This window comes from Paroedura picta, chromosome 9, assembly GCF_049243985.1.
Source record: "Paroedura picta isolate Pp20150507F chromosome 9, Ppicta_v3.0, whole genome shotgun sequence".
Lineage (NCBI taxonomy): Eukaryota > Metazoa > Chordata > Lepidosauria > Squamata > Gekkonidae > Paroedura > Paroedura picta.
In genome coordinates, this window is record NC_135377.1 from 69,192,172 (window position 1) to 69,207,241 (window position 15,070).

At 43.7% G+C, this 15,070-nt stretch overlaps 1 protein-coding gene across 1 annotated transcript in view; it reads right to left on the minus strand.

Annotated features, from left to right (window-relative positions):
- The window catches only part of JARID2 (jumonji and AT-rich interaction domain containing 2), a 246,656-nt gene that overhangs the window by 39,878 nt on the left and 191,708 nt on the right, over positions 1-15,070 (minus strand). Inside the window, exons 5-6 of the mRNA XM_077353275.1 lie at positions 12,655-12,831; positions 8,125-8,351 (exon numbers count right to left, since the gene is read on the minus strand). Of these exons, the coding sequence (XP_077209390.1) occupies positions 8,125-8,351; positions 12,655-12,831 (404 nt within the window). The remainder of the gene's footprint in view (positions 1-8,124; positions 8,352-12,654; positions 12,832-15,070) is intronic.

Sequence of the window (15,070 nt, forward strand, 5' to 3'; positions counted from 1 at the left end):
CAACTGATCTCCAGGTGACAAAGACCAATTCACCTGGAGAAAACAGCTGCTTTGGAAGGTGGACTCTATGGCATTGTACCCACTTAAGAGCCCTCCCCTCTCCAAACCTCACCCCTTTCAGACCCCACTCCCCAAATCTCCAGGTCTTTCTGAATGTGGAGCTGGCAACTGCAGGGGTAGCAGAAGTATGGATGGGAGGAATAGTGTCTGAGGGGAACAATCTTCTTGAATTAGTTTCAAGATAAAGGTTTGGTACCCTGCCAAACAACTGTAGTCAACAGATTTGTCTCTTCAGGGAATCAGAATCTAAACATAGCCTAGCTTTAGCCACTCTCAAAGGGGACCCTGGCCCATTTGAAGGGGGTCACAGACTGAAAAATTTGAGAAGGGTAGCCCAACAGGTTGGGGAGGGGGTTCCTGGTAACTAAACCTATGAAATACCCTTCTGTCACATATGATGTCATTAATTGATAGAAAGTTCAACCTTCATCAAGAGAAAGAGAAAGAAATAGGGTAATCCATTCCTTTATGTGTGCTTCAACTGAAGCATTTGGGGGGGGGGGGGGAATGAACACGCATGCTTCCTTTGGTCAACTGTCCTAAACTTTAATTTCATACAGTCTTTTAAAAAGTTTTTCCAGTATGTCGCGATGTTCAAATTTTCTTGGTGGTCAATAACAAATTATTTTCTTTCTGTCTTCAAGAGAGATTCAGGTGGGTCTGAAGAAGCAGAACAAAACTTGAGTCCAATGGCACCTTAAAGACCAACAAAGTTTTATTCACGATGTGAGCTTTCATGTGCATGCGCACTTCCTCAGACAATGAAATAGAAATCATCGGCTTACATATATAAGGAGAGAATAAATTAGAAGTAAATGAATAAACAGCATCATGAAGATATTCATTTGACTGTGCTAGACATCCTCATTATGTTGCATATTTGTTGGATATCTTCATGATGCTGTTTACTAATTTACTGTTAATTTATTCTCTCCTTATATATGTAACCTGATGATCCCTCTTTCATTGTCTGAGAAAGGGTGCATGCACACGAAAGCTCACGCCTTGAATAAAACTTTGTTGGTCTTAAAATTAGCCACTGGACAAAAAAAAATCTATTCATGGTGTGCTGTATCCTTGTTTGGTAGTGGGGTCTGAAACCTGCAAGGTCCATGGCCCAAAAAAGGTTGAGGATACCAGGCCTACTTAATGTTAACTAATGAAAAACATCAGTCTCTCTTTCTTTTCCTTTCTCATCTTCTACTGCAATTTAAAATCCAACCAGCATGCAACAAGTACAAATAATTACAAGTGCATATTAGTATGCAATGAATGTCAAGGGGCCATCCTAGATCAGAAGGATCCAGAGTTTAGAATAATTCCAGTAAATATTTAAGGATTAGATAAGAAATATTCTTTCAATAATCATGATATTTACACACTGTGATGCTTACAATTTTTTAAAAATAGTTTCTATCCAGGCAGTTTTACATCCATGCAGTGGATCCAATCTAGCAAAAATGTTAGTTGCAACGGAGTCAGGGTGAAAGCAACAGAGCAGGAATTAGGGAATTAGTTGTCATGAGCCCTTTGCTACATTCAAACATTGTGTCAAGTCAAAATTAAGCCCAAATGTACACCAAGTTGGCTTCTTGTTTCTTGGCTTGTTCTTCCCCCTCTTTTCCAAGGTTCGGAAAAGTGACAAAGGGTAATCCCTCCCCAGTTTTTCTCTTTTTTTATACAAAAATGTCTTCTACATGCATTTGGCCCTATTTTCTGGGTTTTTCAATCTGCAAAGTGGTTAGAGACAGAATGATCTACATCAGTGGTTCTCGACCTAGGGGTCGCGACCCCATTTGGGGTTGCCTGGCCCCTTTGTGGGGGTCCCCTGGCTGATTGCCGCTGCAGAGGCCAGGGGTGGGCAGCGGTGGCAGTGATGGGTGACAGCGGGGCAGCAATGGTGGGCAGTGGCAGCAGCAAAGCAATTTAAATGGCTGCCTCCACGCTACCCGCTCGTTTTGCGCATGCGCACTCGCACGTGCCACCGCTGCAACCCCGCCGCCACTGCAGTTGGGGTTCCGGCATGTGAGCAGTTGAGAACCGCTGAAGCCAGTTTCAATGTATCCACACCATGCTATTTGACCACTCTACCTCAGCAACTGCTTGAAGGCAATACAGAGATTAAAAAGCAGCATGGCACAATAATCAGAACTCAGTCAATATTTTTTGGATGGCAGGATACCAGGCATCATGCTAATGGGTAAGTGAAGATGAATATGAACAAAAGGGAATAGATACTGAGTTCCACAGAACGTCTTCTGCGGATGGCAAAGGACCCCCCTGCCCCCCCCCCCCCACAACCCTGATGGGGCTTCCTTTTCATACCAATGACAAAAAGATCCACGGCTTTTGCGGGGCAGCGTGCTCCAGATGTAGCCTTAACCTGCTGCTGTGAAGCTGCAGGGTATGTTAAATTTGCCTCTGCTGTGAAATTACAGATGCTTTCTTTCAGGGAGTTTGTGACCCGAGCTATGCAAGTCACTCATTTTCCTCCAGGGGGGAAACAGATGCTGTTCGTCTATGAGAAGCGCATCAGAACGGACGCTTTCAAGTTTAGTACGTGGGAAAAGGTATTTGGGGTTCTGGTAAAAGGCTTCACATTTTCTGAGTGTGGCTTTCAGGCAGAAGTAAGTCCTGCGCCCCCTCCCCTAACTGCTACCTTAGTGGCAGCTATCGCATAATCATGTACCCACATGGATTTCATCAGGTAAGCAGGTAAAAAGAATAGTGTATGCACAGGGGACAAAGAAAAGGGCAACTGGACCGCCACTCTGCATGCTAAAATCAAGCAAAAGAAACATTAACTGGGAAAGAGATTCAGCACAACGAAACAGACCATACAATATACACAAATGTACAAGAAAATGTTAATTGCAACATGAAGCATGCTTGGCAGCTGGTAAGAAACTGCACAGGATGACATGAGCACCTGAAATACCCTTTGGTGGCAGCAGCAATTGAAGCATGCTTGTCCATCCATCCATCCATCCATCCATCCATCATGCTTGCAGGTGACGAGAATCATTAATGCACAAGCACATGGCACAATACAATGCAACTCAGGAGTATGGAGGGCAAGGCAGGCCAAACCAAAAGGGGGAGGGAAATGGGTCATTAATGCTGCTTTTAAAATTCTCTTTCATCCCCATTTCCAATGGATATTCACCCCTGCCGTGGGTGCTTTAAGCGGTAGCTATTGTTCAAAGGGTGACCTGTAGGTGTTGGTAGAGGCTCATGGGAATTGTAGTCCTGGCAGGGGGTCATGGGAATTATCCATGGACATCTGGAGAGCCACAGTTTGGCTACCTCTGCTGTAGGTGCTTTAAGCAGGGACTATGGTTCAAGGGGTGACCTGTAGGTGCTGGCAGGGGATCATGGGGATCATGGGACGTCTGGAGAGCCGCAGTTTGGCCATCCCAGTAAATATGGTTCAAAGGGTTATCAGAGTTTCTGTGCAATCCTTTGCCAAGTTATTCCAGTTTAAACTCATTGCTCTCAATTGGTTAAAACTGGAGTAACTTTGCATAGGATTCCACTGCTTGACCAGTACAAATAGTTGGCCATATTAAGCACATATTGCTGGTATCATGGGATGCATGATCAAAAGGCATGGGGAAACTTGGCAAGAATTCATATCAGTCAAAGCCTGGCCTGAAAGCATAGTCATGTTACTCCCAGTCACCAGAATCTTAACTCCTAAAAAGGTACACCTTCAGTCTCTATGTTTTCCCCACTATACTCTCCTGCCTTCGTGTTGGGTGAAATTATTTAAAAACTATTGGCTTTTGCCTTTCACAGAGATTCAGCTTTTGTAGGACAAGAAAGAGAAATTTGTTCTTCATAAAACTTTTCCAGAGATTCCCTTGATATCTTTACACATAAAAGGATTTATCATCATGTAGCCATAAAAAGCACACAGTTGAATTGCACTCCTACAATCATCGGACAGTTTATTTAGAGCCAGGGTGTTGTGAAGAACACCAAGATGCTACTGTTCCTATCCAGAGGAGACAGGCAGGATCTGAAGGGAAGAGGGAAAAGCGGACTGAATGAGGAGAAGTTGGCGGGCTCAGCAAAGAGGTTCTAGGGCAGGGGTAGTCAAATTGCGGCCCTCCAGATGTCCGTGGACTACAATTCCCTTGAGCCCCTGCCAGCATTTGCTGGCAGGGGCTCATGGGAATTGTAGTCCACGGACATCTGGAGGGCCGCAGTTTGACGACCCCTGTTCTAGGGGATGAGAAGAGACTACAAGGAAGAGAGAATCCACAAGCTTTAGAAGAGCAGAGCAAGAAGAAAATTAAGACAGGAAAAGCTACTGGGGTGGAGGAAGGCTATAAATGCAAGTCTAGAAACCTAACCTGGTTCAGCAACCTTTAAGAGAGGTGAATCAATTTCAGCAGAGTAACTAATGGAATTGTTCACACAGAGCTCCCTTCTTTTAAAACTCTGCCCTGGTTGTAATTTGACCTGTGGCTGAGATGAATTCAGAAAGGCAGGAATAGTCACAAAAGAAATCTCTTGCCATTCTCTAGGCAATATCCGTGGCCCCCAAAAAAGGCTACGGGGGAGAGTAAGATTATATAACAGAAAGTCTGTTAATATGTTTGGATGTCTGGAAAACAAACCTTTTCTCAAGAGCGGCCAAACACACACACACTTTAATCCTCTAGAGATTTTAAACCAGAATAAAAACTGCCAGGAAAGAAACTAGTAAATTAAGACTGCAGCCTAATATAATTAGATACATAAAAGGTACCTCAAGAATAAATTCCACCTTGATCCTTCTGAGCCAGCTATCAAGCTACACAGGTACATATTACTTCAAAAATCTAACCTACAACACTATAAAACTCAGGGGTGGTCAATACTGTGATTCTCCAGATGTCCATGGACTACAATTCCCATGAGCCCCTACTGGCAGGAGCTCATGGGAATTGTAGTCCACAGACATCTGGGGAACCACAGTTTGGCCACCCCTGTATAAATAATCTCAGACTTCTAAAATGGTGCCTATCAGTATTTGGGGTTGGGGTATTATATACCCCTACATTTCCATTTCTGATTCCCAATGGAACATTCTCTAAGCACAGAGGTGATCCTTAAAGGCTAAAATTCTGGAACAAATTTTGTCTGGCCTGCAACAACTCTGTCGCAATGTTTTTCATATACTTCATGTACAAATCATATAAACAATATAGATAGGAAAAATAGGAAAGATTATGCAGAGTTCAAAATAAATCATAGCACAGCATATATTTAGGCAGCTACAACCGTTTTCAACCCAGACAAGAATAACAGGGGGAAAGATTACCCAACCGTGCCAAATAGATTTTGGGATTTTACGTTGGCTAAAAGGCTCGCTCTTTTGCTTAGACTTACTTTACAGGACCCGAAAGGGTAACCATTAATAAAGAAAGCAAAAGTAATGATGGTAGGCGGTTTCTTACCTTTCTACAGTGGTCTCCCCCCATTAACCAAAAACACACAACCTTTGTGAACCAGCCTAATAAATTGGATGCACTGCTGACTGCGCTGGATCGCCATAGAGTCTAGAGCCAGTTCCATCCCGAGGCAATGCTTACGCTGAGCGCATAAGAGAGAAGTCAATTTTAATGTAAAAAGCAGTAACAGTGATGGAGCATTAGTTTTTATCACTCATTATACTGCACAAAATATTCCGCAAAAAAAAAAGAAGACACCCCCCCCCCCGCCCAAAACAAGTTACTTCTCTTGCTTTGTTCACCCACCTCCAGTCACACATATTGATTCAGTCACGTTCTTTGGTTTTCTTCTCTCTCACACTCAACAGTCAAAACCCCCCACGCATTCTCCTAAATAAACTTCATTTTTACACTCCCAACTTTAAATTAAGCATTGTTCCAAGGCACCCAGATGGATTTATGTTGCTCTAATATTTACTAAAAAAATCAGGCTCTCGGCTCTCGGACTTAATAGATAGTGAAAAGAGAGGACAATCTTGTGTTTCCAAGGGGAGGGGAGAGGGGGGACCTCAATTCCCGGCATAGGAGACTTGCAATGTCTCTATGACCAAATACATCCTCTTGACAGATGAAACATTTTGCCAATTCACTTGCATAACCAATAGAGGGACCCGCTGAGTTACATTTCTTTTCCCTTCAACCCCTTGGGGGATTAAAGCACTAGGGTAGACAACATGGAAGAGACAGCATATAGGAAAACACATACAGGAAAAAGTCAGAAGCATCTCGATCTATAGCAAAGGAAGCATATTAAAAAAAAATGAAAAATTTTGGAACTCTGATCCAAAATGAAGCCAATTTCCTTCTTTGGAGCGTGACTTACAACTTAACACTAACCCCAGAAGAAGGACACTGTGATTCATGCTAGACTGTAGACTTCGTATCTTCTCATGTCGACAATACCTTGAAAACAGCTATTTCCCTATTACAGGGTCATACTCCTATAGTAAATGTAGCCAGGGAGCCGTGAGGCAACTGTGGCAGTGGTTACTTCTAATGGAGCCTGGTGAAAGCCAGTTAGATGCTGGAGAGTGCGGTGGTATCCCAGCCACCAAAAGCAGTCATAGGCTTCTGAGAAGCACTGTAGTCAAAGCTGCAATGACCTCACTTCTTCTATCACATATCTATCCTTTATTCCCTTTCTGCTGATACTAACGCTTTAGGCTCCTTTCAGGGTCTTAACCCCCCAAAACCCATTCTAAAGGATCCATGGAGGATTTTTTAGCTAAAACCAAAATCCTTTGGTTGCTTTGATCTCAGAATAAAAACCTAAATAATTCCTTCAAAATAATTTTTGAGGTTATCTACGGCAAGCGACTGGGCCTACAGATTTTTCAAGATGCACACAGGCCTCTCTGTGTTGTGTGATGATCCTTGCACAGTCTGCTTCCTGGTTCTTTTGGACCATTCAGGGGGTAACCTACTAATGTGGAATATATAATACACCTCTGCACCAATGACATTGCAAAATGAGAGATTCTCTGCTCTCGCAACTACATTCTGGGATTTTTGCAAGGAATCTTTGTCGCCTGCTCATCCTATCTGTTCCCACGAGCAAACAAAAAGGCATAGTCATATGAACAATATAAATAGACGTTCTACCTGCGTTGAAGGTTTTTGTATACAAGCCCTAAGAATGACTTCCTGGAGTAAATTTCCAAACTTTTAAGCAGAAGAGATAATTATTGGCAAATGACGGCTTGAGGGCTCCTGACCTAAACACCAACTACGGGTGGGGAAGTTACCTCAAGGAGTGCCAAGTCAGCAAACAGAGTCGGGTTTTTTACAAGCCTCTTCCAGCTGCACAAACATCAGGCCAAATAAACCCTTGCTTGAGGCCCTGTTGGTTCATGAAGGTACCAGAAAATTCTGGGAACTTCTCTAAGGATCATTACCACAGAGAGAAGAAAATTAGCTGCTGTTAGAACAGAACAAAGGGAGGGAAGGGGGGGTAAGAATTTGTCCAGATGTGGACTGCTAAATGTTGTGGCCTTTGCCAGCTGTCTGGAATTTAGCACACAAAAGTCAGAACTTTCTCCAAATGCTCACACAGTACCTGAGGCAAGGCCACTGTGGAAACGGCATGTTTACTAACTCAGATCGCCTGTGAATCCTCCATATTAAATGAGTAACTCGGGAGATTCTCCACGGTAACTTCATTATGGTGATGTTTGCCCTCCATTACAGCTTAAGAGTATCTTTAAAAACCTTTCCCACTGAGAGCTGCAACATGTCAGAAATTTCTAAAAAACAGGTTAAGGGAGAAGGCGTGTGATACCATTCCAACGACCAATCGTGCAGAATTTTGGATGTCTGTTACATAGAACCTTTTATGCCCGAGGCCTGGCAACAAAGTTGCAAAGAGCCAGAGATCTTTACCCGCATGCATCTACCTCCCTTCTGCCATTCACCTACCCACAGAAAGTCATCCCCATTTCAGGTGTATTCAAAATATTTTCCCTTCCTGCCAGACTTTAGAAGCGTATGAGTATTGACCTTTGTACAGAAAAGAAAGCAACATACAACGGATCTGAACATACCCAGTGGCATCCCAAGAGGTTACCTGCTTCCTTAAGTCCTGAGCCGATCGATGAAGGTGGTGATGATTAACAGTGAGCCCTTTAGCGGAGAAGCCCACGTTCGTTGTAGGGTGGTGATTAGCAGCAGCCTGGTCTTTTCGGCTCTCGGATCTGTGTTCACCATTTCTCTCCTTTGCTGGCGTCGTCTCTTTGATTTTGTGTTTCTGAACAGGCTCTCTCTCTTTCGTTGTCTTGTTAGAGCCATTGAAGACTGGGAACAGAGAAAAACAATGGGTTAGGTTACAGCCTTTCTCAACTTTTTTTTAGCATTCAGAAACCCCCTGAAATATTCCTCAGGCGTCAAGAAACCCTAGAAGTGGTGTGATCATACAGAAGACGGTTGGAAAACATAGCTGTGTGCATGCCCACCGGGGCCCTTCCACTTCCCACCCCCTCTAGGCCCAACATTGGCCATTTTGGGTGGGCAGGTCAACATGACCATATGTAGTCATATCACCCAATGAAGATTTAATAAATTAAAAATGTATATTAAAAATGTATTAACTCCCACCCATTCGGGAAACCCTTCCAGAGCCATCATGAAAGCCCAGGGTTTCACGAAATCCTGGTTGAGAAGGCCTGGGTTTGAAGTAGAGAGGAACATGGCAGAAATTAGTTCTTGCTCTGCCTTTCCTATGGGAAGAGAAAAGGTGCTAGGTGGAAGGTTTCACATATACCTTGTCATAAAGAAATAAAAATATCTCTAGCCAAAGGCAATCTGGATGACCCAACTGCAGAAGTTAAGCAAGGTCAGCCCTGGCTAGTTTTGGACGGGAGATCACCAAAGAAGCCCAGGGTTGCTAGGCAGAGGCAGGTAATGAGAGCCAGTTTTGGGAAATAGTTAGGAGTGTGGACTTCTAATCTGGCATGCTGGGTTCGATTCTGCACTCCCCCACATGCATCCAGCTGGGTGACCTTGGGCTTGCCACGGCACTGATAAAACTGTTCTGACCAAGCAGTGATATCAGGGCTCTCTCAGGCTCACCCACCCCCACAGGATGTCTGTTGTGGGGAAAGGAAAGGGAAGGCGACTTTAAGTCGCTTTGAGACTCTTTCGGGTAGAGAAAAGTGGCATATAAGAACCAACTCTTCTTCTTCAATGCAAATCACCTCTGAACACCTCTTGCCTTGAAAAGCCTACGAGGTCACGATAAGTTAGTTGTGATTCAATAGGGAAAAAAATAAAACAGAAGAAAAGCTTAGTTTAAATTAACTGGAGTCTAGTTATTAGGCAAGGCCTCTATGAGAAAGAAAGAATCATCCATAAAACCTGTTTATGATACTGGGGGTCAATGCGCTACATGATCTCTCTGCATTGTTTCATCATTTGGAAATTACACTTCAGAGACACCAAAACGGCAATGATACAGTTGCACTGTATGAGGCCTATACGTTGCAATCCTAAATGCACTTTTCCTGGGACTAAGCCCCATTGAATAGACATGCCAAGGACTGTGAGTAGATCTGTTTTGGGTTGCTCTCATGACAAAGGCCTAAAAAGAGCAAAGATTTAGGAGACGATCTGGAGGGTGTTGAAATAAGCACCCTGCACCCCCAACTATCACACACCCACCCCTTTCCCATGCCGGATTAGCGCTGGGCAAAGGAAATACACTTGTTGAGTTAAAAATGCAATACCGCAACACATGCCTAGTGTCAATGATGCAACAAACAGCCTCGGCGTGCGCACACATGACAATTCTGGTTCATTCTGTTTGCTCTGTGGTTTCTTTGCTCTTAAGAGCTAGACACACTCATGCAACTGATAAGAAGGCCTATGCTATCATGAGCGTAGGGCTGCATCCACTAATGAGCTGGTCAACAGTTATGAAGAAATGTCCCCGAGTATTTGAGAAGCAAGACAGACCTACCGCCTTCCCACATGGTAACCATAGCATTATCTGAGAAAACAGTCTCACCACTAAAATTTATCACGCCCTGCATTTGGGTCCCAGCTGTGTTGCAATCACTATCAATAGCACCCCTGGTGTCGCACCCAAAAACCATACTTTCTGCCGGACAATAAGAAGACAGTAGCGATTAGGTCCCTAACTTGTTTGCCTCTCTTAGAAGAGCCGCTCTATATCTGTCCTCAAACTAGTGGAAGGTTGAATGTATTTGCCCTCTTCCAATTTACTGGCTTAAGGGCAGATATATATTTGATGCCATTTCCTCGGACATGGCTCTCTTTGTGACCACTGCAATAAAGGCCACGGATATTTCTTGGTGCAAAGATTAAGGAACCTCTCTAACAGTGCAAGTTAATGGAAGCAACTGCCCACTCTGCTCCAATAGCCTCATAACCGAGGAAGCGATATTTTCTGCTATGTCGCTTATAACTTTTCAAAAAAAAAAAAAACAGGTGATGAAAATAGTTATTATTATATTATTTATGTATTTATTCCATTTTCAGGCCACCCTCTCCCCAAAGGCTCGGGGTGGCTTACAGATTTAAAATAATAAAATACATCCGTATTCATAAGATTTCTAAAAACATTAAAGTTAGAAATCCTAAAAAAATAACTAGTTGCTGCATGCTTCATCCCTATTCCAGGGGCAGAAGAGGGGGCTTATATATTATTCCAACGATGTTCTAGTTGGGTGGATTTTTGGTTAGAAAGGTCAGCAATTTAGATGGTCCCCACCTATCCACCTCAACCATAGGCCTGGCAGAACAGTTCCGTCATGCAAGCCCTGCAGAACAACTAGAGCTCTGATGTCATCCAGCAGATGGTTCCACCTGGCCGGGGCCAGAGCTGAAAAGGCCCTGGCTCTAGTTGAGCTTTTTTGCTTTGAGTTTCTGCCTAAAGCTCGTTCGATCATCCCCTTCATTGGCATTCCATAGCATTGCAGCATATAAAAGAGAATGATCAAGCAAATGGGAATATATATAAACAACAACAAAACAACTGCAATAGGATGCACTAGAAAAGTTTAGCTGTAACTTTTAAAGCTTTTTGCAACCATAGACATAATTTCAGGTGAATAGTCGCTTAGTAAGTATCAAAATGCACTTTCCTCTTTTACAATTCCCTTAGAATGCAACAGTGGGATAAGAAATTCTTCACGAGGAACCTCATGAAGCTGGCCATCTAGAATGAGGCGTTGAACTGAATCTGGTGAATTTGCAGAGCATAAACCTAACCTCTCCTGAAATGGAATCTTCTGATATCTCCCAGATGGCACCTTAGAAGGGACAATGTTCATCCTGGCCATCATGAAAGCTCTACACAGATCAGGGTTATCAAGGTAACAGAAATAGTGAGCCATCTTTCCATGATGGATTTGTAAACCAAACTTGATAGAACATATGAGGTTAAACAGGGGGGAAAATGAATATTTGTGCTCTATATTTTAGAGCAGGGGTAGTCAACCTGTGGTCCTCCAGATGTCCATGGACTACAATTCCCATGAGCCCCTGCCAGCGTTTCCTGACAGGGGCTCATGGGAATTGTAGTCCACGGACATCTGGAGGACCACAGGTTGACTACCCCTGTTTTAGAGCACAAAGAATGGCTGATTCATTTGAGAGTAGGGGAAAAAATCTACTGAAAATCCAATTTGGGCAATTTTGGACTCGATAACAGAGAACCAGTTGGCACAGAAGGAGTCATTATTATTGATCACCAGCAGTTCTTCCAAAGACAAAACAAACCCCTCAAACTTTCTTTTGGACAACGGAAGTGAAATTTTGGGAAGAAAAATGGTTTCATAACCTCAGCAGAGAACCAGCGGCAAGGAAACACCTACTTGCAGGTGTTTCCTTCTCCGTGCAAAAGAAACACTTCCCCGTTGTCAGAAGAAGCTGGGCTGTACCCAGCTGACAGGACACAGAAAAGCAAGAGAAGGCCACAGAAGGCAAAAGAGTTTATCACTGGGTCTTCGGGAAAGAACACAGAAGTGATTTACTGTGAAGGTGCTGCCAAAGTCAATAGAATATGTATGACTTTGCAGAGGGGGGATATAGGGGGGGACGTGGTAGCCCAGGTATTTTTTCATCCCGGCAGCTCAAGCTTAGGGCTTCAAGCTACTCGGTGCCAAATACATTTTTCAAGCCCTTGCAACAAAAGTGCTGATCAATTTATCTGGGTATAACACAAAGGCCACGGGAAGAAAATATGTTGTGACTAAGGCAGCTCTCCCGATTTGCAAGGAAGTAATTGATGTCGTACTACAGGGAAAAAAATGTTGCATTAACGACAGTCCTAACAAATTAACCTAGCAGCCAGGAAAACGGTCTCCAATCAGAAATGAAAATAATGCGGTTTGCTGTATGTGCGTTTTGCAGATGCGGGTTCAGAAAGGAGAAGGGCCATAGCAAAATGTGCCTAATCAGCTAGAACATACCGATTATGGATTATCTTTATTTTTACGGCAATAAAAATTATGGGATATTATTATGGAATAATTTAATGAACACAAGGCTTTAAAATAAAACAATTGCTCTGCCCTCCTGAGAGCCAGACTGGTGTAGCAGTTGGACAAAGAATACGTTCTCATGTCCCATGACCTACCGTGTCCATTTGGAACATGCTTCTGCGTTTTCCCTTTCCTCGGCGTCGACTGGCACGAAGATGAAGCGTTATTTGAAGCTACTTTAGCATCTTCCGTTTCTTCATCTTCTTCTTCTTCTTCCTCTTCGTCCTGAGAGCTTCCAAAATACACCATGTTGCTGGGTAGGGCCGGAGAACCTGGTAATAAATTGCGTGCCTAAATATCATTCACTTACACACAAAATATGAATCCTGATGATTAAAACATGGCTCCTGAGTGACTTAGGAAAATGAGAGCGTACATTTTTTGTTCAAGACTGCCGGGGTCAAAAGTGCTGCTGCATCTTTAATAGCAACATCACCCCCTTATACAAAGACACACAATCAGCAGGAAACTTTCTCAGGCATGGTTATAAGTGATGCAACTATCTATATACCGGGTTAATTTTTAGGTGGCTAGCAGCTGTTAATGGGACAGGATCACAGACAGGGCGAAAAAGGGTGGTGAGGGAGATGTTTTCCATGGAACATAGGTCAGAGCTTGTGCTCATGAACTCACTGGGGCATACTTTCTAGACTAATTTTTGCCTTCTGGACGCTCCTGTGGCCTTCCCTGTTCATGGTTTATGCCAGTGACCGTCCACATTTTGATGCTTGAGACCCAACTTAGACCAAGCCTCAAAGAGCAGCATTGGAATAATAAAACACGTGACATACAAATCAGATGACGGAAAGTGGAGGAGTCAGAATATCTGAACTTGCCTGTGCTAAAAAGGAATTCTCTACACTGTGCTATGATCTGTCAGGTCCCAGCCAGCTGCAACCCTGTCTGAGAAAGAGGCAGTTCTGAGAGTCTTGCCAGGTTCAGACCCTGAGCTTCAGCCACTGCCCACAGACTCAGCCACAGAAGCGCCAGAACTGCCTAGGGAACCCAGCCCAGAACCTGAGCCACAACTAGCCACAAGCCTCCCACATTTCTAGCAACCCTGTGGAGGAAGCCCCAGTAGCAGCTGGCTCCTGAGCCCAAAGAGCAACGGCGTAGGAAGCAGCGCTTGGCCTTAGAGGAAAAGCACAGGAGCACAATGCTGGCTGTCCAAGACAGAACCGATCTCTGAGATGCGTTGCAGAATCCACTCCTAAGACTGAGTTGGCTGCACATGATTAGCTGTGAGAGAGTAAAAGCGCATTGTGCTGGCAAGGTCTTTCTTCTTCGACCTGCATCTCCAGACCCTGCTCTTGAATTTCGTGGGCCCTGCTTCCCTGACTGACCTTTGCCTTGCTACTCTTGACTATTGACCTTCTCCTTCCTCTTATCAGACTGGGTTTGAGAGTGTTTGTTTTCCGGCTATTGACCTCGGCTTCCTTGACCACGTTTTGCGTACTCCCTCGGCTTCCTTGACCACACTTTGCGTACTCACTGCAGGAGCGTTCTGGCTGCTTGCCCAGCTCTCCTTGCTGTGTCTGGAGACTTGACATGATCTTACCATATTACCGAGGTGTCTCTCCAAACAAAGGCAGATAGCATGGAGATTCTGCTGCACATGACTAACTAGTCTTCCAAAAACAGGAGAAAAGAAATGGAAGCTCCAAAAGGGACTTGCAACTCACCTAGCAATCCCAACTAATAGGTTGCATGCTCACATCTGTCCACAACACCTAGGGTCCCCTGGGGACATCCGGCTTTCTTTTCCTATTATGGTGGTGTGGGGAGGAACCAGACCAGAGAGATACATTCCAGTCTTCCAAATTGCATGACTATTCATTATGTTACAATCACTATTCCAATCTACTATTCCAAATTTTTTAAAAAATACAATAAAATAAAGAAGCCTTCCTTGGGGAAAATACAGATGTAAAGACTCAATGAAATTAGCTTATGTAGTGAGATAAGAAACCAACACCCCAGTTAAATCCTTGATGGGTGTGTGTGTTATTGTTCTGTATTTTAATAACTTGTAATGTAGTAAGCATTAGAATGTAATGGAATTTGGAATAGTAGATTGGAATGTATTTCTCTGGTTCTGGTGACAGAGGAGACCTAACACTGCACAACCCATCCCTCCACCTTAAAGAAAAGGATGATGTTGTTTACCTCCATGCTTGAGAGGAGATGGATGGAGCGTAACAACAGGGTCTCGGTTAATTACTCTCAGCATTCCACAGTTAAGAAGGGTACATTTACACATCAATCTCCTATTCTAATACATTTATTTGCTTCACTAAGTACCCCACATCCCTGGAATTAAATCTAAACATAGAAACCAGATTTCTTGATGGCTCGGGAGGGGTTTCCCAAGTGGGTGGGAGTGAAATCTTTTAAAATATATTTTAAAATTTTGTTAAACATTAACCAGGTGATATGACCTGCCCCCCATGGCCAATGATTGGCTTGGAGGGGGTGGGCAGGGGAGGGGCCCAGGATGGGTGCATACACAGC